Below are 27,249 nucleotides of genomic sequence, written 5' to 3' on the forward strand. Positions count from 1 at the left end.
AAATGCAGTCCATTTACCATTTACCATTTATGAATTTGAAATTTGTAAGAAAAAGAAATACATGTATTGATGATATTATTTATTTATTCATACACTGAACTTTGTAACTCTAGTGTTACAATAGCAGTGACAAACAAACAATGACAAACAAATAACAAACTACCAATCAGGCTAAAGAGCAAATTATGGCCTTAAACTAGTCCGCAACCTCAATTTTTTATTTGATATAAATGAATATTTTTACTGAACATGAGAAAAGAACATATGTTTTGTCCTTTGACCCTGATTAAATCACTCTTTGCTGTATCTCAACATTCACTGAGGAGAGACAGCAGATTTGGTCTTCAGTTACTCAGTAACCACAAGTTTGTGTTTCACACAAATTAACTTTTTCCTAATGCACATCTGAACTGTTTGACCATCATTTTAATCATTAATTCAGACTTTTCGTCTTGGCAAATGAAGCTTTGAAGCTTGTGTCGAGCAATTCCTGGTAAAGCTTTGCAATGGAGCTTGTGTTATTTTTGGTGGTGTGAAGTTGATGCTTCTTTCAGGTGTCCAGCTGCTTTGGACCTTTCTATATGAGATTTGTTTCGATGTGGTTTGGGGTGTTCATGTGGCTGAAGAGGCCGATAGTGGATCTGCACCTCCAACGGCGGCTCCAGGGCAGGCCACGACGGTGGGTCTGCCGGGGTTAGTGTTGGTGTTGTTTCGGCCTCCTCAGCTCTGTCTCTGTATGAAGACTCATATTTGGACTGTGGTCACTTCTATTAAAGCAAAATCCAAAATTGTAACACAAGTGTAAACTTTCAAAAATATCATTCTGAATATTTGGAGGAAATGTAGCAGACTTTTTGCTCCTGATAAAATTAAAGCAATCCCTATAAAACAATTACACACTGTTGGTATTTAACTGGAACTTCATGTAATGAGTGTATAAACCATTTTAATCAAAGTATCCCCTTTGACATCGAATTAGTCCAACATAAATTTTACTTCTGCTCTTAGGCGTCATGATCGTGTTATGGTAATAAGTATAACTTGCTTTGCAAGTTCATAAGTAAATATTTAAGACATTTTGCACAACATATTTCCATTTTCTGGTGAGCTAAAAACTATTTAGTTTTCTTGAGTGAAATTTCTAAGAGTAAACATAGTATAAAGACATTCATCATATTGCAAAATATAGTAAGATTGATGAATAAAAATGTGTTGCATTTATACTGTAGGTGCATGCTGCAATATGATTTCAGGACTAATGACTGAATGATTTTTAACTTTTAGTGATTGTGATGGGAGAGACTGTGACTGTGACTGTAGTTTTACATGGATAGTAGTCCATGGGCCAGCATGGTCGTGCGTGCACCCACACCTGGCCACATATAAATAACCTTATAAATTTGTTATCATTAGAAAGCTTAGAATGTGCAGGGGTGGTGGGCAAGTGGTTAGTGCACTTGAGTTCAGTGTGTAAGGTTCCCGGTTCAAACCCCACCCCTGCCACATTTCTCATCCTCATCTTTGTAATGATACCAAATTTACAGAGTTGTGAGGGGTGCACCGGGACCATGTAGCAGTGGCTACACTTCCTGTGTGTCCTCAAGAAGAACAATCTAGACACAAGGCTGGTTCTGGCTTTGATCACTCATTGCGGAGGGTGTACTAGTCGAGGACAGAAAGGCGTTGCATTAATCGGCTGCCCTCTGTCAAGCCTGGGAAACATTGCCACATCTTGCTGCCTTTGGAGAACCAAGGTCATCACAGGAGACCTCTCACACCTTGTCTGAACGGTTGTCCTCCAGGAGATGCTACAGGTTGACAAAGTCCCACACTAGCAGGCAAACTGTATATATATATATATATATATATATGTGTGTGTGTGTGTGTGTGTGTGTATACAGTACATATTTCATATTTAAACATTTTTTTTGTGGTATGTAAGATATCTTGTTTCTTTTGTGGTGTACAGTAGCTGTCTGGGAGCACCCCCAATTTCGATGCCCCCCCTACAATGTTAATAAAGGCATATTCTATCCTATTGGATCTGCCGTGACAAAACAAGAAGGTTACATACAAACCTAAAAGAAACAAACAAGCAAAAACTACATGAGTTATGTACTCCTCATAACAATCGAATGTGAGAATTAGCATCACAACAAATTTGGATCTGGCTAAAAAAAAACAGCATTAAGCCATTTTTTAAAAACCCACTTTTATCCCTAATCATGAATTCAAATACAAACACTTTCTTACATTTTTACAATGAAATGATTCATTAGGCTTTCCTACATGGATGATTTTATTGTTCATTTAAAATTTAAAACTGATCAGTGAGCATTTTAAATTGCCTGGAGACGAGATGAGTGAGTCCTCTTTACCATCAAAAAGGTTCTGCCAGGTCCAGTCCAGGAGGGGGCGATGATGTTACAAGTTGTTGTTGTTGACCACCAGTAGAAAATTAAAACACAGAAAATGACTTTTGTATTTTAGCCTAATATGGGCTCTGTGCTTTTGACCGACATGGTTATCTGTGAGTAGTCAACACAATTCATTCACCTTTTTGTCTCCCTGTTTTAATCGACTTTTGTGTTGGAGGCACACTGATCTCGAAACACTTGATTGGTCGGTCACCGGAAGTATATGATTCGCCATATTGTCTCACTCAAGAGTAAAGCTTGACGATCAAATGTGACTTAAATAACAACATATATTTTAATTGCTTAATATAGTTTGCCAAGTCATGAGACTTTACCCAATTCAGTTGGGTAAAGTCTCAATTCAGTTCAGTTACTCAATACAGTACCAAATCATAAGAAGTATTTGTATATACACATACAGCATATGCTCTACATATTAAAATGTGCATGTCATAAGTCCCTTTGGCTTCTCCCTTGTTCCACTCGGGGTCTCCACAGCAGATCTGATGTGGTTGTGCATGATGTTTTACTCCGGATGCCTTTCCTTCTGCACGTCCACCACACCTATATTAACAAAATATGCATAAGATCAATGTAAATTCCAGCTACAGTAGAACAAAACACGACATGACGAGTTATGAACGATCTGCATTTAGATAAAATCACAATCAAGATATGCAGAAAAAGAAGAAATATGATTTTATTGTATTATATAACCAAAAGGATGCTTTATCACGGTGGACTTAGTAACTCTAGTCTTACAATGTCAATGACAAACAATGACAAACAAATAAACTACCAATCAGGCTAAAGAGCAAATTATGGCCTTAAATTTTTTTATTTGATAGAAATGAATATTTTTACTGAACATGAGCAAAGAACATATGTTTTGAGCTTTGACCCTGATGAAATCACGCTTTGCTGTATCTCAACATTCACTGAGGAGAGACAGCAGATTTGGTCTTCAATTACTGAACCATCCCTTAGTTATGCTGCTATAGACTTAGACTGCTGGGGGGGTTCCCATGATGCACCCAGTGTTTCTTTTTATTCACCTCTTTTTGCTCTGTATGCACCGCTCTGCTTTTAATCATTAGTGATTGTTCTCTGCTCCCCTCCACAGCATGTCTTTTTCCTGATTCTCTCCCTCAGCCCCAACCAGTCCCAGCAGAAGACTGCCCCTCCCTGAGCCTGGTTCTGCTAGAGGTTTCTTCCTGTTAAAAGGGAGTTTTTCCTTCCCACTGTCGCCAAGTGTTTGCTCATAGGGGGTCGTTTTGACCGTTGGGGTTTTTCTGTAATTATTGTATGGCTTTTGCCTTGCAATATAAATCGCCTTGGGGCAACTGTTTGTTGTGATTCGGCGCTATATAAATAAAATTGATTTGATTTACTCAGTAACCACAAGTTTGTATTATTGTATTATATAACCAAAAGGATGCTTATCACATTCAGATCAACAGTGTTTAAATTGTTTACTGCCTACATGCCATGCTGTGGCACAGGAGGTATTGTACTCAAGTCACAAAACCTTGAGTCCGAGTTGAGTTTTGAGTCTCCAGCATTCAGATCCAAGTTTTATGAAAGAAAATCCTTGGATCCAACGCCCAAGCCTGAATGTGATCAGTAGTTGAGTCTGAGTTCAATTCCAAGTCAAGTCACGAGTCCTGAAAACCAGGACTCAAGATGGACGCGAGTTTGAGTACTAGACTGGAGTCCTACAAATGAGGGTATAGGCAAGGCACACTGACTGTGACAGCTACGGTATTATATCACATGAATCAGCAACAAATTTTTAAGTTGTTCGCTCTGTTATAGTTGAATTTTGCGCACACTATGCATACTTTAAACACACAATAAAAACAATTTTATAGGACAATACGTACTACAATAAAGTGAATAAAAACAAAATAGCTGTACTGTCACCATGCGCACAGGCCGTGTTTTGGGTGAGACAATATGGCGGACAGTGACTTCAGTGATTGCAGAGCCGCCCAATCAGAATATGGATTAAGGAATTGGGGGCGAGTCTGAAACGGGAGAAGTAGTGTGTCGGAGGTGAAGCACACAGCGAGCAGAGTGACAAAGTTCACTTCCAGAGCATTTTTATGTTCCAAAGCATAGTGGCGATCATTTGCGGTATTGGATCGACGCCATGGCTCAGTTTCGTCGTGTTTCTGGCTCTGTTGGGTTGATAACGCTGCAAAATCCGCCAGTCAACGCACTCAGGTGAGAAAAAACAGCTTCTCTGGAACTTTAAGTTCATGATGTCCACGTTTTAACATTAAAAACAAAAACCTCCGCTTTGCATTCGTTTCACTTGCAGTCGCTCTATCAAAGGCAAAAGTTAGATATTCCACGCACTCCAATTGAAAAAAATACGTTATAATGTCTACTTTACTTGAACATACCCTTACCAAAAAGTAGTACATGCAAGTATGTTTCATAGTTACAAGATAGATTTATTTTAGCTTTTTATTTGCTTTGTCAGATATTTCCATTAGATCACAAGATAAATGCCTGTATAAACAGCATGGAAATTGATAGGATTCCTTGCAAAAGCTTTTGATTGAGTAATTGGTGTAATTATAGGTTAATTGGGGAACATGTGGCTGTATTTAAGGACTCAACTGAAGAATCTGTAGTGCCTCCTTTGGGAAAAATGTAAAGAATTAAACCAAGGCTTGTGGAGGTCATGCATATCCTCAAGTCAAGGTCCTCCACAGGAGGCGCCTCAAAACAGTCCAAAGTCATGCCAGCAGGTTTAGAACTTTGGGACCATACAGACTTCACATCACTGAGGAAGGATGCCCAAATTACCAACCATGACTTTCATTCCAAAGGTTCAACAAAACCTCCTGATCACAACTTTGGAACTGTAGAAAGCGTTCGAGGCATCAGATTGAAATGGGACATCAGCCACCATGAAAAGAACACTCACCTTTTTATGGTGAAAAAAATAAAAGTAGGAGATCACTTTTAGTCTGGTTGCTTCCTCTCAGACTCAAATTTAAGGTAACACACCTTAACTTTTCCTCAAGTTTTAAAGTTTCTCAAGTGATCCTTTTTTTATGTACCAAAATTTAGAACATTTTCACAGTTTAATTACTATTGTTTTGAGTGATCCTGCTACCAAACGGCACCAATCAAACTTCAGAGAAGAGCCTTACGTCCCAGGGAGAGTTAATTATTTCTTCTTCTCTTTGGTTATACTTCAATCCGTTTGTACAACGTTACAGCATTTTTTTTAAAAATGGCATCAAAACATAAAACCAAATAGTTTCCAGCAGCCTTTGACCATGTAGAATGCAGCTCCTGCAGAGTGGATTAATCAGGCAGCGATGTCAACGTTATTGTGACAGTGTTCATGTTATCACGTTATCTTATTCATGTATCAGGGTCATTGGCCTTTGAGGTTGAGAGACATCTGAGAAGATCTTACGGAGTCATGAAGTTACTGGACAAAGGGGTTTGGTGATGCTGATTATCTTTGCAGGAGAAAGAAGGTCCAAGTCTTTGGTGCCCTCCTGCTCCTTCTTGTCTTATTGTATGGTTGTGAGACTTGGACATTAACTGGTGACCTAAGACAACAACTGGATGTCTTTGCTACTAGTCCCTTCAGAGGATTCTTGAGTACAGTTAGAATGATTTTGTGTCAAACAAACGGTTACTTCTAGCCCCATCACACTTAGCACGAATGAGCACGAGCCAAGCCTAATCAGGCAGAATGTAAAAAAAATAAAAATAAAACACATCTGGGAGGGAATAAGAATTGCAAAGGACAGCCATTCAAATACCCAGACTGCACTCCAACCCTCCTGACTGATTCATGCATGTGCCGTGCGCATGAGCCTCCGAATGCAGGACAAACGTAGGTGGAACACAGTAAGTGTACCTGGACAGCTGCCAGATTGTCCGATTGGGTCAGTTGCGGTCCAATTGCAGTTTCATGCAGCACTTGAGGCGTCCTCGTGGTGCGTTCAGGCACATTCGGGACATTCGACCACGGTTCAATGTGGCGGAAACATACAGAACATCCCTGCCATTCGTTAGTGGTTCCACCTTGACTGCGTCTGACTGTTTAGACTGCTCTGAGAATGCTATCCGACATTTCTTTGCACTCCCCGAATGCGGGTCGAATTGTCATTCGGACGTGATTCTGGCTCATTCTGCCTCTCGTGTGATGGGGGTATTAGGGAGACTACGATGACACTACAATATCTAAAAGTGTGTCAGAAGTCTCTTTTTATCCAGTGGCATGAGTTATTTGTCATCAGGGTCATTCCTGAATTTCAGAAATGGGCTTCAATGAAAAGTGGTTATAATGAAGCATTTTTACAGCATTTTACTGAGCTTGAAAGGTCACAAGTCTGAATAAAAGTGTGAAGTGTAACATTTTCAGAGAATGTGTTTGTGACGTGTTATAGTGCGGCGGTGAGACGGGAGATTGTTGACGCAGTGAAGAGAGCAATCAGTGACTCAGATGTGAAAGCCGTCGTCATCTGTGGCCAGAATGGAAAATTCTGTGGCGGTATGGATGTTATTCATTTTTTATTTATCTTCTGATGTCAGAAGAGACATAACCTTCCTTTTTCATTGTGGATTTGTGATGTAAAAGTCGTCAGTATGCACTCAGTTCTAAGAGGGATTTGTGTTTTCACCTGGCCTCACCACAGAGTGGGAAGAAGCCGTTATAATCATCAATTTTTACCAAAATATCTGTATCATTTCCATGATGCCTAATTTTGATGGGCTGCCAGAACTATGTACGTATTTAGTAGGTAACCACTAAATAGACTCGTTTTCCTATAAAAGCCTACTGTATAACAATCTAACTCTCAGGATCATTGCCCAGTGGGGAAACGACTTGAAATAGGAGTTCAAAAATAAAATGTCTGTCAAAAATGTCCTCTCTGGAAATAAAGTGCATTTCAAACTCAAGCATCATTGTTATGTGAATAATAATTTTTTGTTTGAAAGAGGTAATCACTGTCTGTGATGCCACAAAAGGATGTGTACCTAATTCACTCAAATGTCTTTAATGTTGGGCTGTAACTCTCTGTCTCTCAAAAACTGTCCTCTCCAGAAATGCTTATAGTCCATCACTATTTTAGAATGCAGAAACACAATAGCAGTTGTATACCCTGAGTACGTACTTACCATCAACTGTTTTTAGTAGATAGCATATATGGGTAGATTGCACTCATATTAGTCTATAAAATTTACACAACAATTATCTTTGTAAAAAAAAAGTCCTCTTCGGGATTGCAACAAAAAATTATTTCAAAGTTGATTTTGTGTCTGGTGAGTGGTTGCTGGTCTCCGGACACCTGCGATCTTATGAACGTCTAACGTTTATTCTGAGTGATGACATTGGAGCGAATTAGTTAAGAAGACCTTCTTAACCAATTCAGTTTAGATGGATAAATAAAACGCATAACAAACACAGGAAATAAACAAATTCAAATTTCAAATTCAAATTTATTAATTTATATAGCGCCAGTTCACAATGAAATCGTCTCAAGGCGCTTTACACAACATAAAACAACAACAAAAAAACTGAATTAAAAATTTAAAACACAATAAAAAGACGACCATAAAATAATACAAGAATAAAGACACATCATAACACTAATGATAAAACAGGGAAAACAAATGAGTCTTTAAACGTGACTTAAAAGTCTCCACATCAGACTGCTGAATGTGTGCCAGGAGATCGTTCCACAGAGCTGGAGCACGGTAGGAGAAAGCTCTGTGACCGGCAGACTTTTTATTCACCCTGGGAACACACAGAAGTCCTGCACCTTGAGAACGCAGGGCCTGAGCTGGTACATAGGGGCTTACCAGGTCAGTCAGATAGGGAGGTGCAAGTCCATGAACAATTTTATAAATGAATAACAGTACTTTAAAATCTGATCTTGCAGCAACTGGAAGCCACTGGAAAACAAATAAATAAATAAACAAACAAACTAACAAATAAATAAATAAACCCCCAAACGTGGCCATAATTTTTACTAAAGCAGTAAATCACAGTATTAATCATCACAGTTTATATTATATTTATAAACCATCAAGGCCCAGCTCTGTGTTGTGTTCACAAGCAATACACAAAACAAAAAGTAAGTCCCTTCGACTGCTCCTTTGTTTTTGTACTCGGGGGTCGCCACAGCAAATCCAAGGTGGATCTGCATGTTGAATTGGCACAAATTTTACGGTGGATGCCCTTCCTGACGCAACTCCACATTACGAGAATTATGGAGAAATGTGGTAGGAGTGGGATTCGAACCGGGAACCTTCTGCACTGAAATCAAGTGCATTAACCACTTGGCCACCACCCCTGCTTCATTACACAAAACAAATGCACAATAAATAAAATAAATAAATAAAACCCAAAACACAGCCATCCGCATAATCAAAAGTCGTAAATCGCATATTAGTCACAATTTGTCTGTATATTACATTTACAAACATTGCAAGAACCAACCTGTGTTGTGTTCACTTGCACTTCCAAAGTTTTTTTTTTTTTTTAAATCTTTCAAACTTGTCGTCTTGGGATTACAAAAAAAAAAGTGATCTCAAAGTTGATTTTATGTCAATATATACAAACATCTGACAAGTCTGAAACTTTGGGCATTTAATTACCCCAGTCCTCAGTTACATATGGATGAATAATATGACCAAAGTAACCACTTTGATATTTTGGTGCCAGTGACACATACTTGCGTACACTGACTGTGAAACAGCCCATTTGAGTGTCTCATGTGCTTCCTGAGATAAGGCCATTAATGTATTTTTGATGATGACCTCTGATTTGCTTTTGACCTTTGAAATAGAAGCTTGTATTGTGAGAAGAGTTTATCCACCATGATTGATTGTAATTGCGCTTTCTGTTGTGGAAATATTGGCTCAGACAGGCAAACAGACCAATGTGTTAGGCTAACAACCATATCTCAGGAACTACAATCCATGAGCTACTGAAACATGGTTTGCTGCATGCACTTCTTCTCTTCTGTGGCTAATGTGTGTCAGACCTCAGAGGTTAATGCCATCATGTTATCATCAGCTTGTTTATCTTATGCCTTAAATCTAACAGTAGTTTCATCTGGAGGAATGCAGGATATTACTGTCTTCAAGTAAAATTGGACATGAATGTCACTGTTTAGCACCCATCATTTAAGGAGCTATTTTGGGGGAATCTAGGGAACATGATGTTCAGACGCAACCATTTAACGTGACTTTGTGTTACAACAGGTGCAGATATCAGGGAGTTTGGAAAGGTAATGTCTGGGCCTTCAATAATCGAGATAATACATGCATTGGAGGCTGGAGAGAAGCCGGTGGTGGCTGCCGTCGAGGGAGTTGCTTTAGGCGGTGGCCTTGAGTTAGCGCTTGGCTGTCATTATCGTATCGCACACAACCAGGTAAGTGCACTCTGTTCAAATATCACTCACTTCACTGTGTGAAGTCTCGTACTGTCTGTTGAGCCGCACTGCTGCCGTACATGTTACATAGTGACCAGTGATTAAATTGTCCTCGCATGAACCCTCATTGCAAACACAACTCTGCCAAGATATTAAAGTGTTAGTTTCAGAGAAAATGTAGCTGTATTTGACATTGATTATGTGGGTCGAATGTGATAAAACTGTTCGGGGAAAAAGTAATATTTCTGCAGGCTGGATCACAAAGTATCAGTTTTGCCTCTGAACTTTCTAATCTGCAGAGTTGGGCAGCAGGTTGTGCACCCTCCTGCGGTGTACATTCACTTTCTGGCATTCTGTACTGGAATAACAGTTCATTGCCATTGAAGTGAAACTGATTGATGTTGTGTCAGCAACTTCAACACCATGGCTCTGATTTAGTTCCCTGCACAGTAGCGGTAGCCCAGGATATTCTAATCACTCGTATGTCTGTGTACAAAATAACATGGTAACAGGTGAGTAGATTTTCAGTAAACCTGGTCGGAATATTCCTTGGGTGAGTGTCTCCACATACTTTTAGAACAGATTGGTCGAATGTCAAGGTCATTACAAATACAGTCCAAACAGCTAGGAGTCTGATATTGAGATTATCAGTCCGATATTGAGGAAAATGTCTTGATCCGATATTAGGAATTTAGAAAAACAGAATCCGATCTGATCAGACTCTTGTATTGCACATATGAGTCATGTTGAGGGCTATGGATATTTTTCATTAGGTGAGTAGAATGTTTGTTCCACACTTTGAGTTAAGTTTTGTTAGATAGCTAGGTTACCAATGTGCATACAGACAAATGTGTTTCACAACAGTTTTTATTCTGTTTGGTATCGGACATTGCAAAAGTGGTATTGTGCCATCCCCACAAAACAAAGCAAAACACATTTTCCAGCATGACTTCACAGTCAGTAGCGCTACAGACAAGTTGTCAAGGTTATATCATTCAGTAAATAATTTGTAGTGAAAAGGTGTGATTGATGTTATGGTTACTTCACAAAGATGGAATGAAATGACATCATAATTTTCTGAAAAACACATTTTCTTGGCTGTCTCCACAACCGATAGGGTTAGAGACTTGGTCCAAAGCTTATACCTATCGGCCAGTTATTTGTCATTGGAGATATAAGTGATGTCATGATGATGATGCCACTATAGTCCTAAGACACAACAGCTGTTATGCAGGGTCATCACTACTCCGCTGCCTTTCATTTATTTTTGGATTGTTGTGAGCGCAGTGCTCCCCATTGGCAGAAATGACATGCAAACACATGTCCTTTTAGGCACGATTGGGGCTTCCAGAGGTGACTTTGGGCCTGCTACCAGCTGCTGGGGGCTCCCAGCGTCTGCCCCGGCTCATCGGGGTCCCAGCTGCCTTAGATCTCATCACCACAGGTAACACAGACGGGATAACTTCAGCTGTGTTTTTGGAGCCAATCCAGACTGTGTAAATGCAGAAGCAGATTGTGGAAAAGCATTAAAATTATTGCTGTAGTATGCATGCAGCAATGCAGCTCACTCTACTTTTTAGATTGATAATTTATGTGTATGACCAGTAGGGGGCAGTATGTATTTATTTTTGCATTAGCTTCTTGTTCTCAGGCAAGCTGTTCTTCTTGGTATTGAGAATATTTTGATAGTGTTGCATGTCACTCACCTGCACCCCGTGACTCCTTTGATGTGTCCGACAGGTCGCCATGTGACCGCTGCAGAGGCGCTGAAACTCGGAATCGTGGATCAGGTTACTGATCAAAACACTGTGGACACAGCTTTGAAGTTTGCCCTGAGTGTTGTTGGTGAGGAGAAACAGAGGATGCATTCAATATTTCTTCAGCAGGTTAAACATTAGCTTTTATGTTGAAAGGCTGCGGTGAAATTCCTCCTAGACCAGTTATTTCAGGCGAGTACAGCATCAAGACCTGTCGATGTGTTGGTTGTGGAAGGCAAAGGGGAAAACGGCAGGCAGATCCTCTACCACAGAAGCCATAAATGTTTCATGGCTCTGTCAGATGTGCTCTGATGTCTTTGCTTCTTTTACTCTATTATTCAGAAGGACGAAAAGGGACAAACATTCTTAGAATATTAATAACAGTCCCTGGCCCATCATTTACTTTGACGAGGTTAGCTTTGCACTCACAGATCAGCCTGATGGAGCCGCTGTGCCGATTGTCAGACTGCCATATCTCACCAGTTGGTAATACTAACAGACACCTGGAAATATAATTATAAACCCAATTATGGATCATTGAAGTCATTATGCTCTCAGGATAAGTGCACTTATTCCCTCTTTCATGCTTTATGTCTATCATGGTGCCGCGACTTTTCTGTGTAGAAGGTAGCGACAACAGCCACGTTTTATATAATACGGTACACATTCGCCAACATTTCTTTGTGTGTTTGTGTGAGAGAGCATTACAAGGTTGCATTAAGAAGCATGTATTTTGCTGTGAGCACAACTTGTTTGTGTTGCACAATTTTTTTTGGACAGCCAAGAATTTTGGAGTGAAAATGTTGTAATCAACAGAAAATGAAATGATAATTTTCCCAACATTCCCATTCCAACCACAATCAAACGTTAGATTATTAATATTTTTATTAAATAAACTGTTCATTTGTCAAAGGCATGAACCTCATTTTGTGATAATAATCATACTCTTAATGTAAACTTGCTTTCTTTGTTGGTGTATGGCCTGGTACATGATTGTTGCAGACAACAAAAATGGGGAAAAAAATGCCAAACAAGCAGTTTAAGTGCAACCTAAATTTGTTTTTTTTAAAAAAGCTGCTTTTTATTATGTCCCATCATTAGGGCCCCTTCACACATAGTGCGAACTTTGGACGAAGTGCACACTTAGTGTGCATGACGCAGGAATCGTATGCAAACCGTGTAATGTCGTCCCTGTCTCCAACGCCTTGTACAGTTGTTGCTACAACTATTTGCGCATACAAGTGCCTGAAAGACAGTGTGCAAACCCATCGCACCCTCTCTCGGCAGGTGTTGGCCAAAGTCCAGGTGACACACACGAACACCTACCACCGTTCGCGTGGCATTTAGAAAATGTGTGGCCAGTCGCGCTCTTGGCACGAGAACAGACTGCAGACAATCGCTGTTGTACTGCTGTGAAATTTGTCTAAGTTCCCCACGAGTGTGACTTTGCAAACACACACACAGACACGTGGGGTGTATGTGTGCTCCACTCACAGGAGGCGTGGCTTCCAACAGAAGCAGCTGTGGTGATGTGGTGATCTGTCATTCTGGACATTCCAGCTACACAACACCTACTGTGTTTGGACAGTTATGGACAAACAACTGTCCACTGTGAGGTGCGTGTGTCTGATTGTTGTATTTATGTGGACATAAATAAAAACATATTGCCGTGGTGGCGACAAGCTGAAGCAAGCGCATGTGCACGGAGCGGACACTGATAGACCCTCAGGTTGAAATGGACCACGCAGCGGGCGATCTGACCGTCACATCACCCACGTGAGCTCTGTTTCACATGACGCGGTGTCTGTGCTGTGGCGTGCCGTCCACAACACATGCGTGTCGGGAAGAACACGCACGCGGCCGACTGGACGCACCTGACCAGTAGATGTGAACATGATCAGAGCACACTGCTTCTCATTCATGTCATTTCATGACTGTATGTCAGTGACAATGGGTCATCACCATAGGAACAGACGGATCATATTTGTATTGCTCGTTTGATAAATGCGGTGTTTTTATAAGGTGTGGGATTTAATTTTTTTTTGTAATACTTCCATGTCCTTCCTGATATGAGGCAGCTTCCTGCAGCTTTCAAAGAATGTCTCTGTAGCTCAGTGGTAAAGTCTCTGACTGCAGATCAGAGGTTTTGAAATGCACGGTTTGCATCCTGGGTGGTGTGTTTTTTTAAATTTTTTTATTATTATTTCACATAAGCGGCGCGATGTGGTTCTACATGTACCGACTGGTTTTTATTTATTCCACATAAGTGGCACCATGTGCTGCACCTGGCACTGTTCCTGCTCGAAAAACACCAGCACATGCACAAACTCTTGCACCGGGTTCGTGCATGCGTGCCTGTCGGCACAATGTTTCATGCTCCAATTTTGAACTGTTTCGCCGTTTTTGTCCAAACGCAGTCCATACTCCGCACTGTGTGTGAAGGGGCCATTATGAATATTATATCATCATGTATGAGTGCATGCCTGTGTAACACTAACCATTTTTAACACTGACCATAACACCCATGCTTTGCCCCATATTCGTGATACCATCACAAAATAATTTTGTGATACCATCACCATAATGTAACACATTTTGTGATGGTATCACAAACTAATAGATCACTTTTCATGATCCCATCACGAACTGGCTTGAGATCGGGTTGGCCTGTGTGTGGACAAATCAAGTATGGGAGCATACCACCCCAGGTCCAGAACGTCAACCACCCAGGCAGACAACGATCCATCCTATAATCTTGACAGTAACCATCAGTATGAAGCAGCCAGGTGAAATGTAATGTTCTGTTGACCTTCTCCAGCCACTGGGTCCTCAACACCTGCATGCCAGATCATGCGCAGAGGAATGTGCCACATTGTCAGCCTTGACATAGCTGACACTCTCTCAGATCATCTGATTCTCCCTGAATTACTCATTTGGCACAATTGCAGAAACATTTGTAAACACAGTGAGCTGTATCTTGTACCTGTCGCAAAGCAGCACTCAAGTAAAGTGTCATTGCTAGTTTCCAACAGGTGCAGTTGTTTTTCACACTCATTGCTGATCTTCTTCTTTCCAGCCATGGGTGTGTTGGTCTCAAAGTGTGGTCATGGTCAGATTTGGAGCATTGCTGTTGTGAGGCAGCAGAAAGTGATTGCGCCATAGAATAACAAAAACCTGGTCTAAAGTTGAGTGCAGACTTTTCCTGCTTGTAATATGTTGCAGTTAATGACAGGTCAGGCACTGCCTGCTATTGGTGTCATGTAGGCAGTGCTACCTGTGTCAGACTGGCTTCCCCACTGGATTCCTCCAGTAAGGAGGATGGTTAGACACCCAGCAGGAAAAAACAAACAAACAAGACCTGCTAAAGTATGGATGAGCTATTTTGCAAAACAATGGCCATCTATAATTAAGGCCCCCTGACATTTGCACGACTTTGATTCATGCACCTGTACACATTGTCGTACTGGTGAGTAAACTCTCTGTGAACCGGTGTAGACAGAACGTGATATGTGTGCCGCAGCGTGCAAGTGCGCAAAGAGACTTTTGAAATGCTCAGAAAATCTCACGCATCAAAGTCGTGAAACAAACGTGAAATGGCTGTGAACGTTGCGCAGTCTAATTGCCAACACTATGTGTTGATGCACGTTGATACTTGATGGTGCGTGAGATGGTGCGCGTAGCTCGTCAAGTCGAGTAAAGAAGTGAACAGTGTGAGTGATTGCGTCAGCACACCGCATCAGAGCGCAGCTCATCTGAGCGATTAAAACGAGATGTTAAATCTATCATAACATACTTTTATAGCTGCACACAAGAAGGAAAGAACATGCATCTGTTTTACCAAGCTATTACAATGTAGACATGACAAATAATGACCTCTTTAGACAGTGCCAAATGCTTTCTCCATCTTGTTCAGTGCACGCACGCGTGAGAAGAGCTGCTGCTGGAGTTGTCCACTGTGATTCCGGAAGCGATTAGAGCAGTTTTCAACAGCCAACTCAAAGAGAAAATCATTAATCCGCTATGAAGTAATTATTTTATATACGCAGCATCCAGTGCACAGTGCATGGCAGCCAGTGGAACAAAGCACAGCATCCAGCTGGGAACACAGCAGGTGGGATCATCATGACGATGTGTGTGCAAGTGCGTAGATCAAAATCGTGCAAGTGTCAGGGCACCTTTAGAAAACTATGAATGGATCCGCTAAAGTGGTTGGCCTATTTTTCACTTCCTTGTGGTAGGTCCCGCAGCCAAACTAAGGCCAGAAGTGTTGGTCTGCTTTCATATTATGCACAACTGCAGAGAGGGGATTCTATCAACTGGGCATCCCAGGATCTCCATAAGCTTAGTCCAGGCTTGTGCCTGGAGAGGTTACTCCAATGCTGCTGATCCATTTTGTTTCCTGACTCAGGGAGGTCAACAATAATATTGTGCATTATTCAGATACACGTTACATGACATGCATATACTCTGCTTGTATACACTATGAAACTGAATTGTAAAGAACAATTAAATGAAATAAAAGGTAATACTAGTGGGAAAACTACAAAATGTTATGTTATAGCTTCACCTCAGGTAGCTTGGGTGGCTGCTCTCCGCTTGCATACTTTTGTGAATTGCACCCAGATCTATTAACTCACCACAAAGTTGCTCACTGATTTTCTCAGGGTCTTTAGACTGCTGTCAACATAGCAGTATTCCAGTGTACACCTTATTCCGCCTCTTAAAGGGAATGATAGATGCGTCTCCCAGTTACCCCCTCTTTTCAGTCAACAATATTCCAAACAATCCCATTTTTACAAACCTGACCCATTTGCATGGAATAAAAGTCACGAAATTTGATGCTAGTCTCTAGATAGTATTTTTAATCACTACGAAAGGTCAAATATAACGCAATGCTAAAATACCCTCTTAAAGGGAATGATAGATGACAATCTGATTGTTTGTCATGTTATGTCCAAAACATGTGCATGACTAATTAAGTAACTAAATACAACCCCTTTGCACGCTGCTCTTTACATTGTGCTCAGAATACATACCACATAAATAGGAGACAGGAGTTGGTTCATCCCAAATGTACTTAACACTTACAGTATGTGGTTTAGAAAAGTGGTTCCCAACACTGGTCCTTAGGAATCCACTTAAATGCACATACGAGGGCTGTCCGTAAAGTATAGGTCCTTTTTATTTTTTTCAAAAACTATATGGATTTCATTCATATGTTTTTACGTCAGACATGCTTGCACCCTTGTGCGCATGCGTGAGTTTTTCCATGCCTGTCGGTGACGTCATTAGCCTGTGAGCACTCCTTGTGGGAGGAGTCGTCCAGCCCCTCGTCGGAATTCCTTTGTCTGAGAAGTTGCTGAGAGACTGGCGCTTTGTTTGATCAAAATTTTTTCTAAACCTGTGAGACACATCGAAGTGGACATGGTTCGAAAAATTAAGCTGGTTTTCAGTGAAAATTTTAACAGCTGATGAGAGATTTTGAGGTGATTCTGTCGCTTTAAGGACTTTTCACGGTGCGAGACGTCGCTCAGCGCTCTCAGGCAGCGTCATCAGCCTGTTTCAAGCTTAAAACCTCCACATTTCAGGCTCTATTGATCCAGGACGTCGTGAGAGAACAGAGAAGTTTCAGAAGAAGTCGGTTTCAGCATTTTATCCGGATATTCCACTGTTAAAGGAGATTTTTTTTAATGAAAGACGTGTGGACGGGTCCGCGCGTCGGGACGCAGCCGACGCGGCGCGGCGGCACAGGAAAAACACCTCCGTGTTGATAACCATTTGTAAAATCCAGGCGGCTTTTGATGGCTTTCAGTGGAGTGAGTATATGAGAAATTGTTTAACAGCTGGACATGTTCCAACTTTTCCTCAAGTCTTCCAACAGAGGTGTTTTTCCTGTGGCGGAGCGTCGCGGCGGCTGCGAGCCGACGCTGCAATCCGCCCACACGTCTTTCATTAAAAAAATCTCCTTTAACAGTGGAATATCCGGATAAAATGCTGAAACCGACTTCTTCTGAAACGTCTCTGTTCTCTCACGACGTCCTGGATCAACAGAGCCTGAAATGTGGAGGTTTTAAGCTTGAAAAAGGCTGATGACGCCGCCTGAGAGCGCTGCGAGACGTCTCGCACCGTGAAAAGTCCTTAAAGCGACAGAATCACCTCAAAATCTCTCATCAGCTGTTAAAATTTTCACTGAAGACCAGCTTAATTTTTCGAACCATGTCCACTTCGATGTGTCTCACAGGTTTAGAAAAAATTTTGATCAAACAAAGCGCCAGTCTCTCAGCAACTTCTCAGACAAAGGAATTCCGACGAGGGGCTGGACGACTCCTCCCACAAGGAGTGCTCACAGGCGAATGACGTCACAGACAGGCGTGGAAAAACTCACGCATGCGCACGAGGGTTCAAGCATGTCTGACGTAAAAACATATGAATGAAATCCATATAGTTTTTGAAAAAAATAAAAAGGACCTATACTTTATGGACAGCCCTCATATTTCATCTCTCAGCTGAGCTTGCCTTGTCCAGGAGGAATGTGGTTGCAAACCACTATTTTAGTTTATAAGCCATAGAACGTCAAGATAAGGATCAATAACAATACATGTGAAACAGTTCATATCTGAAGGGTAGATATGCCGATTACAGTTTGGGAGAATTATGTGTAAAAACATGCATATTAACAACAATGTAGTTATTTATCTTGTGAACATAACTCAATAACAATACATGATAGTGTCAAATCTATGAAATAGATTCCTTATGCGGTACCCTTACGTGATATACACAATATGCAGTGTTGGGAAAGTTGCTTTTGAAATGTAATATATTACCGATTACAAGTTACGCTGTTAAAATTTAATAAGTAATGTAACAGTTTAAATTACAGGCTGCCCCCCGCCCCCCCCAAAAAAATACAGAACTCTTAACAATTGTTAAACTTCAGTCTGTGTTCGATCATTCCTCAAAGTTTCAGTTATCTTGGTCACTTTGCATAAAAGTAAGTAATGTTCTTTCCAAATTATGCTGATTTATTGACAAAATAGGCCTCCAGGCAAAATGTCTGTTTCTTGGTTGACCAAGACATGTTGGGAAGACTATTGGAACAGTAGGGCTATTGGACTATTGTTTTGACTTTGACTTTCCTCAAATCTGAAAGTGTGGCCAACACTGAAAGAATGACTAGTGGAATGCATACACCTTACTGAACAGGGCATTGTGCTTTGATGTTGGCCATAAACATAGCCCCCTGGGTAAAATGTGGTCCCTGCATATACCCCGACTTGGAAAAATCCTACATCCACCACTGTTACCTTCAGAGAACATTTGTTCCTCTCCTGTGTCTCCAAGTTTCTCCCTCTTTTCTGTCAACAATATTCCAAACAATCCAGTTCTTACAAAACTGACCCATTTGCGTGGAATAAAAGTCATGTGATTTGATGCATGTCTCTAGATAGCAATTTTAATCGCTATGAAAGGTAAAATATAACGCAATGCTAAAATACCCTCTGCTGTATGAGCACTGTGTTCTTTAAAATTTACAGTTGCTTAATTATTTATTAAGATCCTATTGTCTTACATACAATTTGTACATATTCATTGTTCATTAAAGCCCCTCTATCAATCAATCATCAAAAACAATATTTATGTTGCGTGTGTGTTTACGTGACAAGAGTGGAAGTTGTGCAAATAAAGGAATATTTGTAGATTGCCCTCTGTGCATTTGCAGGTATTGAGACATTTTTAACTCCATAGAAGGTTAACTTTTAGATATGTCTTATAAATCACTCCAGAGGCATTATTAGGTTCCAAAAACAGTATTTTCTTTTTTGAAGCGTTTATGTCTCGCTAGCTTTTACATAAGATATGACAAAGGTTATATTTACACACAAATGAAACAGTTTTGCAGCTAGCTATCAGTCATCCCTCCAACATCTGCTAAATGTTTTGTAAATCCTTCCAGAGGTGTTATCATGTTACAAAAACAGCATTTTCAGTGTTAGAAGTGTTTATTTCTCCCCAGCGTTTACATAATACTGAGAAAGGTGTTATTTCTAGCCAAAAACAAAGTGAAGTTAGCAGTTAGCGACACCAGGAAGTGACTTCACCAGGCTAGCGTTTGCAAGATCATCACGCTAACGTCTGCAAGATCATATCTTTAAAAATAGCAGCAGAATGTGACATTTTAACCTCTTAGTAATAGGTCCAGGTTAGCCATCTTTGAACTTGTCCAAGGTCTGTGTCCCAAGAATGTTCCCTGTGAATTTGAAGACCCTGGCAGTAATAGAACTGGACTTATGCTGAGCATAGACAGACGGACGGACGGATGAAAAGCCTTCACAATACCCTATATATATATATATATATTTGATGGCCTCGGGTAAAAATGGTCTAAATCTAGTGACACAGACGATGCTTAGCAGACAGGATGTGGTGCTAATTCACAATAAAGTCCAATCAAATTTGATGACTCGTTCAGAAATATGCCATTACTGTACTGCAGAGCAATGATGAAAAGCAACACAGGCCTTATATGAATATTTTCAAGATTAGATTTATTTATTTTTTGATTATATCCAAATGTATTCACCAATATTTTAATTGGTAACTCCAATTTAATTACACTTTTTTTTTTTTCCTCAGTAACTCATGGATTATGGCAGCACGGTGGCTTAGTGGGAGTGTGACTGTTTGTCTGTATGTGGCCCTGCGATAGACTGGTGTCCTGGGATTGGCTCCAGCAGCCCCATGGCCCTTAATTGAAATAATAAATAGAAAATGTAATGGATTACAATTACATTTATTTTGTAATTTAATTACGTAATATGTAATTATTTACTCCTCAATAGTGACTTTTTAAAAAAAAAGTATATATTTTAAGCCAACTACAAACTGTGTTCTTGTTTTAAGATCTCTTTTTCACAGTAACACAAAATTTAGTTTGGCAGTTTCGTTCCATATCTGCAGTGCTTCAGATTGTGTGAAGGGCTATAATTTGTAGAATTCATCTGTTGTTTAATGTCAACTGTGATTTTTGTAAATTATTTCAGCTCCAAATGTTCAAAATGTTACTGATCCAACAGAAGGTCTTTGGGACTGCACATAAAACAACATTTAGAATCAAATGAGAACTCGTACATGTTTTTTTTTTTTTTTCTCCTTTCTTTTTTTCTTTCTCTCTGCACAACCTTGCCAGCATCCCTTTTGAGTGGGAGATAAAGTGTTGCTTGTAAAGCCGAGGCTTTGGAGTGAGTCAGACACAGAGGCCGGCAGCATACAAGATGGAGATTTTTCAGGAGGAAGAATTTGAGATTTTAATGAATACTTCAGACTGGAGTTGATTAGCGGGGGTGTTTGACAGGAATGTGAAATGAGTGGCTGCATTTACAAATAAAGTGTGGATTTTTGTGTGTGTGTGTGTGTGTGTGTGTGTGTGTGTCATTGAGATGCGTAGCTGGTGAGTCAGGCGGTGCAGAGGAAATTTTATAGTTTCACTCCTACAGATACAAAATATAAAGCCGGTCTGAAACAATAAACTTCACACATTGATATGTTAGCAGGGGGGGGGCTTTCATATTAACACACATGTATTCAAGACACTTGCTGTTGATGAGATTAACTTTCATACCCCAGTAGGTGCAGCATCTGCCTGCTGCATCTGTCGGGAAAACCAGGCCTCCCACTCGCTGCACAACAAATCCATCGACACAGCTCAACCATTTACACATTAACTGCTGCAGCCCTAAAGTACATTGAGATCACGCCACAGTGCAGTACAGAATACTATGACTCTGTCAGAGTTGGATGTACTGGACCTGAAAGCTCACACACTGTGCACACGTCCTTCTCGATGCATTGAAGCCGACACAGCTGTATTACACAAACGTGTTTGTTATTGGGCAAAGCGGCGGGCACGGATCTGATGTTGCGACTGGCTCTTTAAGCTTTGCCACAGTGACCCAGTTCCTGGCCGAGACCCATGGCTGAGTGTAATTCAGTGGAGCTGTGAAGGATTGCGACTGCTGTCTCATGTAATCACGTCAACGGAGATAGCAGAGGGAATTAAGATGCTTTTACCAAGGTTTTAGCAGAGTGGCCATCCTCTTTGCTCTGGTTGTCCGCATCTTAAATCACTGCAGACAGAAAGTCTTTTGACTTTCTCAGGTCTAATATTAAAGCCACTCATGTCGTCTCACCTGTAAAAAATTTCTCTGAATTTGTGCTGTCACTCGCAGCTCCCCCCGGGAATCACAGGAATTCAATTTTCCTCCCTGGAATATATCAGTTCTTGTGCCCGCAACCAAATTGTTGAGTCGTGAGGCTTTGATTATCTTGGAAATAGTCTGTCACTGTGCTGTGCTCACACAGCGGCTGAGTGGATGAGCACACCAAAAAAAAGCAATTACATACCGATTAAGCTTCTCCTCCTCTCAGTAAGTGGCCAAAGAGTGCTAATGTGCAAGGTCTGAAGTTTACTCTACATTCAGTGCAAACCGGGAAGTTGTAATTTCTGAGTTCCTACTGGGAAATACATATATTTGATGTCTAATAAAACTATCTCCTCTTGACTCATTTGGGTAAAGTGAGTCAAAATGCTGTAACTGTTGGTATTGATAACTGATACTGCAGACCAGTGTCAGTGTTGTCTTACCTGTCCAGCAAATATCCAGCAAAATGTTTGTTGGAATTCCCAAAGAGATTTCTGCTTGCCTATGTTTTTGGGGCATGGCTCGGACGTCTGGTTGTGTGGTTGCCATCCGGGACCCAGGGCATTTCCGCTGCATGCTTTCTGACCTGACTTGACATGACTGTTTACCAACTGTCTCCATCGTGGTCCTACTGCTTCAACTTTATGGTTTATGTTTTTCTGGGCGTTTTCGCAGCATTTTCAGTTGCAATTGAATGTTGTTGCCTGTCTTTGGCTCTGTGTTACTGATGCTCACCACGTTTGCTGTTTGAGGGTCAGAATAACTCCCCATGTCTTTTATGGTGAAGATACAGAAAGTCTTTAACTGTATAATAATCCACGTCTGTGAAAAATCCTATATTGCTTCCAGACCAGGCGAATTTTGATCATATTGTTAATATAAGATTGTGGATCTTTTATTTGAATCCTAAGGAATAAAATATATCGCTACAGGAGAAACTCCTTGTTCAGACTTGAATGGTTAAAATCAAATGAGACTACAGCTTTCACTGTTGTTTTTGTTTTTTTTCTGGTTCAGGGCAGTCTCTGGCTGGCCGTCGTCTCAGCACCTGTCCGTGCCCAGGTGTCTCAGATTTGGAAACTTTTTTTGAAGCTGCAATTCACAAAGTGCGTCAGAGTGCCCATGGTGCCATCGCGCCAGTAGCGTGTGTCCAGGCGGTGCGTGCAGCTGCCACCCTGCCGTACACTCAGGGTATGGCGCGGGAGAAGGAGCTGATGGCCACACTCTTCACCTCCGGCCAGGCCCGTGCTCTGCAGTACGCTTTCTTTGCCGAGAGAGCTGTTGCTAAGTGGAGTTTGCCCAACGGAGTCCGGTGGGATTCAAGCGAGCCCTTGCCTGTCCGTAAAGCAGCTGTCATTGGTAAGAGTGATCCCCAACCACACCAGTTGATTACGTTGACATTGGGGTCAATTTCAAGGTCACAGCAACATATTCAAGATATTGCCGTTCCTACCCTTGTTAGCATGATATCTCAAGAACTAGTTGACCAATTTCATTCATATTTAGCATAAGCGTGTACTTGGGTGATTCCCAACACTTTGCATTATTGATTTGTGGGGACCAGGGGGGATATGTCATCTCCTGATGACTCTTGTTTGATTAATTGATTAGTTTATTATCTTTTTTTTACCAGTAAATTATAACCATAAACTCTACCAATACCTATCAACATTGCATTCAAATATATTGTCATAAAAAGCATATATTTGACAAAATTTTGAAAAATCACAATATATAAAGTGCAAAAAAATTGAGAAGGCATTCATGGAAGAAAATCTTGCACACCACTTTACCTCTTCCAGAGACATATAAAGACAGGGGGAAAAAATCCAAACATATTTAATAGAGAAGCAAATATGTTTATTTTCATGATTAATTAATCTGATGGTTATTTCCTTGATTAATCCATGAATTATTTCATCCATAAACTGTCAGAAACTTATGAAAATTAATGATCAGTGTTTCCAGGTTGATGTGTTCAAGTGTCTTGTTTTGTCCATGACCCAAAAATATTCAGTTTACAGTCAGAAAGGAGTAAAGAAACCAGAAAATATTCACATTTAAAAAGCTGAACTCAGTGAATTTACCCTTTTAAAAAGACTCAAAAGTGATTATCAAAATAATTTGCAATTAAATTTAATAATGGTTACAGTTCTATTCTTGACAGGGAACATTTTTAGATTGAATTACATAACAGGGTGGAGCCAGGAACCTCTTAAATAATTTTTAAATTGGAAAATAGTTTGTGTTGTGAATGAAATAATTTTCACAATTTTGTTAAAACTTGGTCTCATGGAAATCATTAAACTTTGCTGTGGATCAACAAAAAGGGCAAAAGCCTGTAAACGGTCAATCTTATTGTTAACATTTCCAGATGGGGCCTGCTTGGAGTTCTGTTTCAGTGTCCACTCTAAGTACTACTTGTGAATTAAATTTTCTTTGAGTCACCTTGTGATTTTTTATTTTTTATTTTTTTTTTTTTAATCATTTTAAGGTCTTGGAACAATGGGGAGAGGCATAACTGTGGCCCTGGCTCAGACAGGGTTGCCTGTCATTGCCGTGGAGACCCAGAAGAAGCAGATGATGGAAGCAAAGCAGACGGTGTGGAGCATGTTGACGCGCGGAGCTCAGAGACGCGGGGTTGCTCCTGCACTCAACCTGGTCAGTTACAGCCAGGACCTCCAAGCTGCAGCACAGGCCGACCTGGTTATCGAGGCTGTGTTTGAGGACATGGCCTTAAAGAAGAAGGTCTTCCAGCAGCTGTCAGCTGTATGTAAACCGAGTGCTATGCTGTGCACCAATACTTCGACACTAGACATAGATCAACTGGCCTCTCAAACGCGTAACCCAGAGATGGTTGTAGGCATGCATTTCTTTGCCCCAGCCCATGTCATGAAGCTTTTGGAGGTGGTCTATGGCCCACGGTCATCCCCACGAGTCATTGCCACAGCCATGCAATTAGGTAAGAAAATGGGTAAAGTAAGTGTGGCTGTTGGCAACTGCTGGGGCTTTGTGGGAAACCGCATGCTGAAGCCGTACAAGGGGCAGTCTTTATTCCTGGTAGAGGAGGGTGCTACGCCAGAGTTGGTAGATCGAGCACTGGAGGAGTTTGGTTTTAGCATGGGTATATTCAGAGTTTCTGACCTCTCTGGGCTGGATGTGGGCTGGAAAACTAGGAAGGAAGAAGGGCTGACAGGCCCTGCAGTACCATCTGGGCAGCCAGCTAGAATCCGGCAAGGCCAAAGGTACAGCCCCTTGAGTGATTTACTTTGTGAGAAGGGAAGGTTTGGTCAGAAAACAGGCCAAGGCTGGTACCAGTATGACAAACCCGGTGGTCGAGTTGCCAAGCCGGACCCTTGGCTGCACAGATTTCTGGAGGAATATCGTGCCCAACATGGCCTGGTGACTCGTCGTATAGACCACCAAGAAGTAGTGGAGCGCTGCCTCTTTTCTATGATCAATGAAGGTTTTCGTATCCTGGACGATGGAATAGCTTCAGGGCCTGAGGATATAGATGTCATATATGTATCTGGTTATGGCTGGCCCAGACACCGTGGTGGTCCTATGTTCTATGCCAGCATGGTGGGTCTGGCTAAGGTTCTAGAGAGGCTGGATTATTACCACAAGGCTCACCCTGATGTACCACACCTGCAGCCCTGCAGCTTACTCAGGAGGCTGGTGGCCAGTGGCAGCCCACCGATCCACAAGTGGAGGGATGACATCAAGAAACTTCGCAGTCATCTTTAAATCTCAAAAAATTCAAGTTCAGCCTGTTGCTAATCATTGCAAATGATGATCTCATACTTTAACAAAGTTAATTTATTATGTGATGTTGATTTTGGCGCTTTCTTCAGTACACCTGAAAAGTCAAACTCAAAACAGTTCGATAATGAGAGTATTGAAATCTACCAAAGTCCATAACCATATTAGAGTGCAGGAGTGAGGGCTGTTACTGTCATTGATTTTCTATATATGTGCTTTCTCCAGTCAAGGGTCATGGGGTGGGGGGACAGAGGTGGGGGGTTGCTGGAACCTATCACAGCAGTCATAGGGCAAGAGGTGTGATACACCCTGGACAGAATGCCAAGCTATCCCAGGGTGGTATTGTTTCACTACCAAATTAAAAAAAGACACAAGCATCAGTTTGAGATTATAAAGATATAATAATAATAAAAACCATCAATGTGAATAATGAGATCATATTTCCCCTGTCCTTCCCTTCGGAATCTCCCTTGTTTTCACTTGGGATCACCACAGCATATCCGAGGTGGATTTGGCACAAATTTGCAACTCTACTTTGGAGAATGGCCAGGGGTAGAGTTTGAGCTGGGAACACTGCACACTGGAAACAAGCACACTTAACCGCTTGGCCACCAAAAGTGCCCTAGAAATAAACCTGAAGTGGACTGAATTGGATAAATAAACTGAGCTGAAAAGAATGCTTCCCTGGCAGGAGATAATAATGTCCACTTTCTGAGGTTTATGGCTTTATTTGTGGTTTTTGTTCACTTTAGAGACACAGTTTATGAACTAGCATTGTAATACGGCCGTGTTGTAGACAGAATATTAGAAATATATTAGAGTATTAGACGTGTTACACCACCTCGTGTGTTCTCAAACACGAGCTGACTGTTGACCAAAATTCTGACAATACTATAACCAAAGGCTGAGCATCATAAGCTTGACAGGATTTATTATTTGGTTCTTATATTCAGTTGCATTCATTGAAAAAAAATGAGCTTAATGAATTGGTAAAGCAACATTGACCAACATTTAAACTGACTCTTTAGGGTGCTGGGGTCATTCTGTAGATGATGAAAATTGATCATATATATGATTCAGATCACTCTATAAGAGAGCGGTGGTTAACCTTTTTGTTTCTCTCACCACAGCTTGCATGACTGATTTATGAGCAGTGTGATTGAAGCATGATTTCTCCTTCTCAGACTGTAATTTTTTTTTTACAGTCAAATGAGAAGAAGCCAGCTTTTATAGAAATGCTTGAAAAACTGCACCTGTATTTTTTTTTTTTTTTTTTTAGAGCAAAATCGTTTTCTTTCCAGCTGCATTACCGACCCCCACCCTGGTGCAGTTAATAACAAGATTTCTTTTTTTATGGGTTTTCCAGTTTTTTTTTATTATAATGTGAAAAGAGTTGGAATAAAGCATCTCCCCTCATACTACATCTGACAAATCAAGCTCAACCCATAAGTTATTTTTTAAGGGGAAAATGGCCTGGTGCAATGCAAAAAAGTATAAATGTATTGTACAGGATGTGCATTCAGTGTATGTACTGTATATTAAAATGTGTACATATACTGAAATGATGTATGTGACGTGAGTCACACTATAGTACAGGCATTTTGGTTGAAGACAGAAAACGTTATTCTGCAAAATGTAATGAACCATGCTGACAGACCAAAAAAAAAAACCCATAGTTTTGTCATTAATTGAA

The 27,249-nt window shown here is 40.8% G+C and overlaps 1 protein-coding gene across 1 annotated transcript; it reads left to right on the forward strand.

Annotated features, from left to right (window-relative positions):
* The first annotated feature begins 4,466 nt into the window (after window positions 1–4,466).
* Window positions 4,467–25,961, forward strand: ehhadh (enoyl-CoA, hydratase/3-hydroxyacyl CoA dehydrogenase). Its single transcript, XM_034186547.1, has 7 exons — window positions 4,467–4,643; window positions 6,842–6,945; window positions 9,666–9,835; window positions 11,168–11,279; window positions 11,576–11,680; window positions 22,812–23,153; window positions 24,289–25,961. The coding sequence occupies exons 1-7, from the start codon at window positions 4,570–4,572 to the stop codon at window positions 25,539–25,541; spliced, it is 2,160 nt and encodes a 719-aa protein (XP_034042438.1). The 5' UTR covers window positions 4,467–4,569; the 3' UTR covers window positions 25,542–25,961.
* The last annotated feature ends 1,288 nt before the right edge of the window (window positions 25,962–27,249 follow it).

Source organism: Thalassophryne amazonica, chromosome 14, assembly GCF_902500255.1.
Source record: "Thalassophryne amazonica chromosome 14, fThaAma1.1, whole genome shotgun sequence".
In the NCBI taxonomy this organism is placed as follows: Eukaryota; Metazoa; Chordata; class Actinopteri; order Batrachoidiformes; family Batrachoididae; genus Thalassophryne; species Thalassophryne amazonica.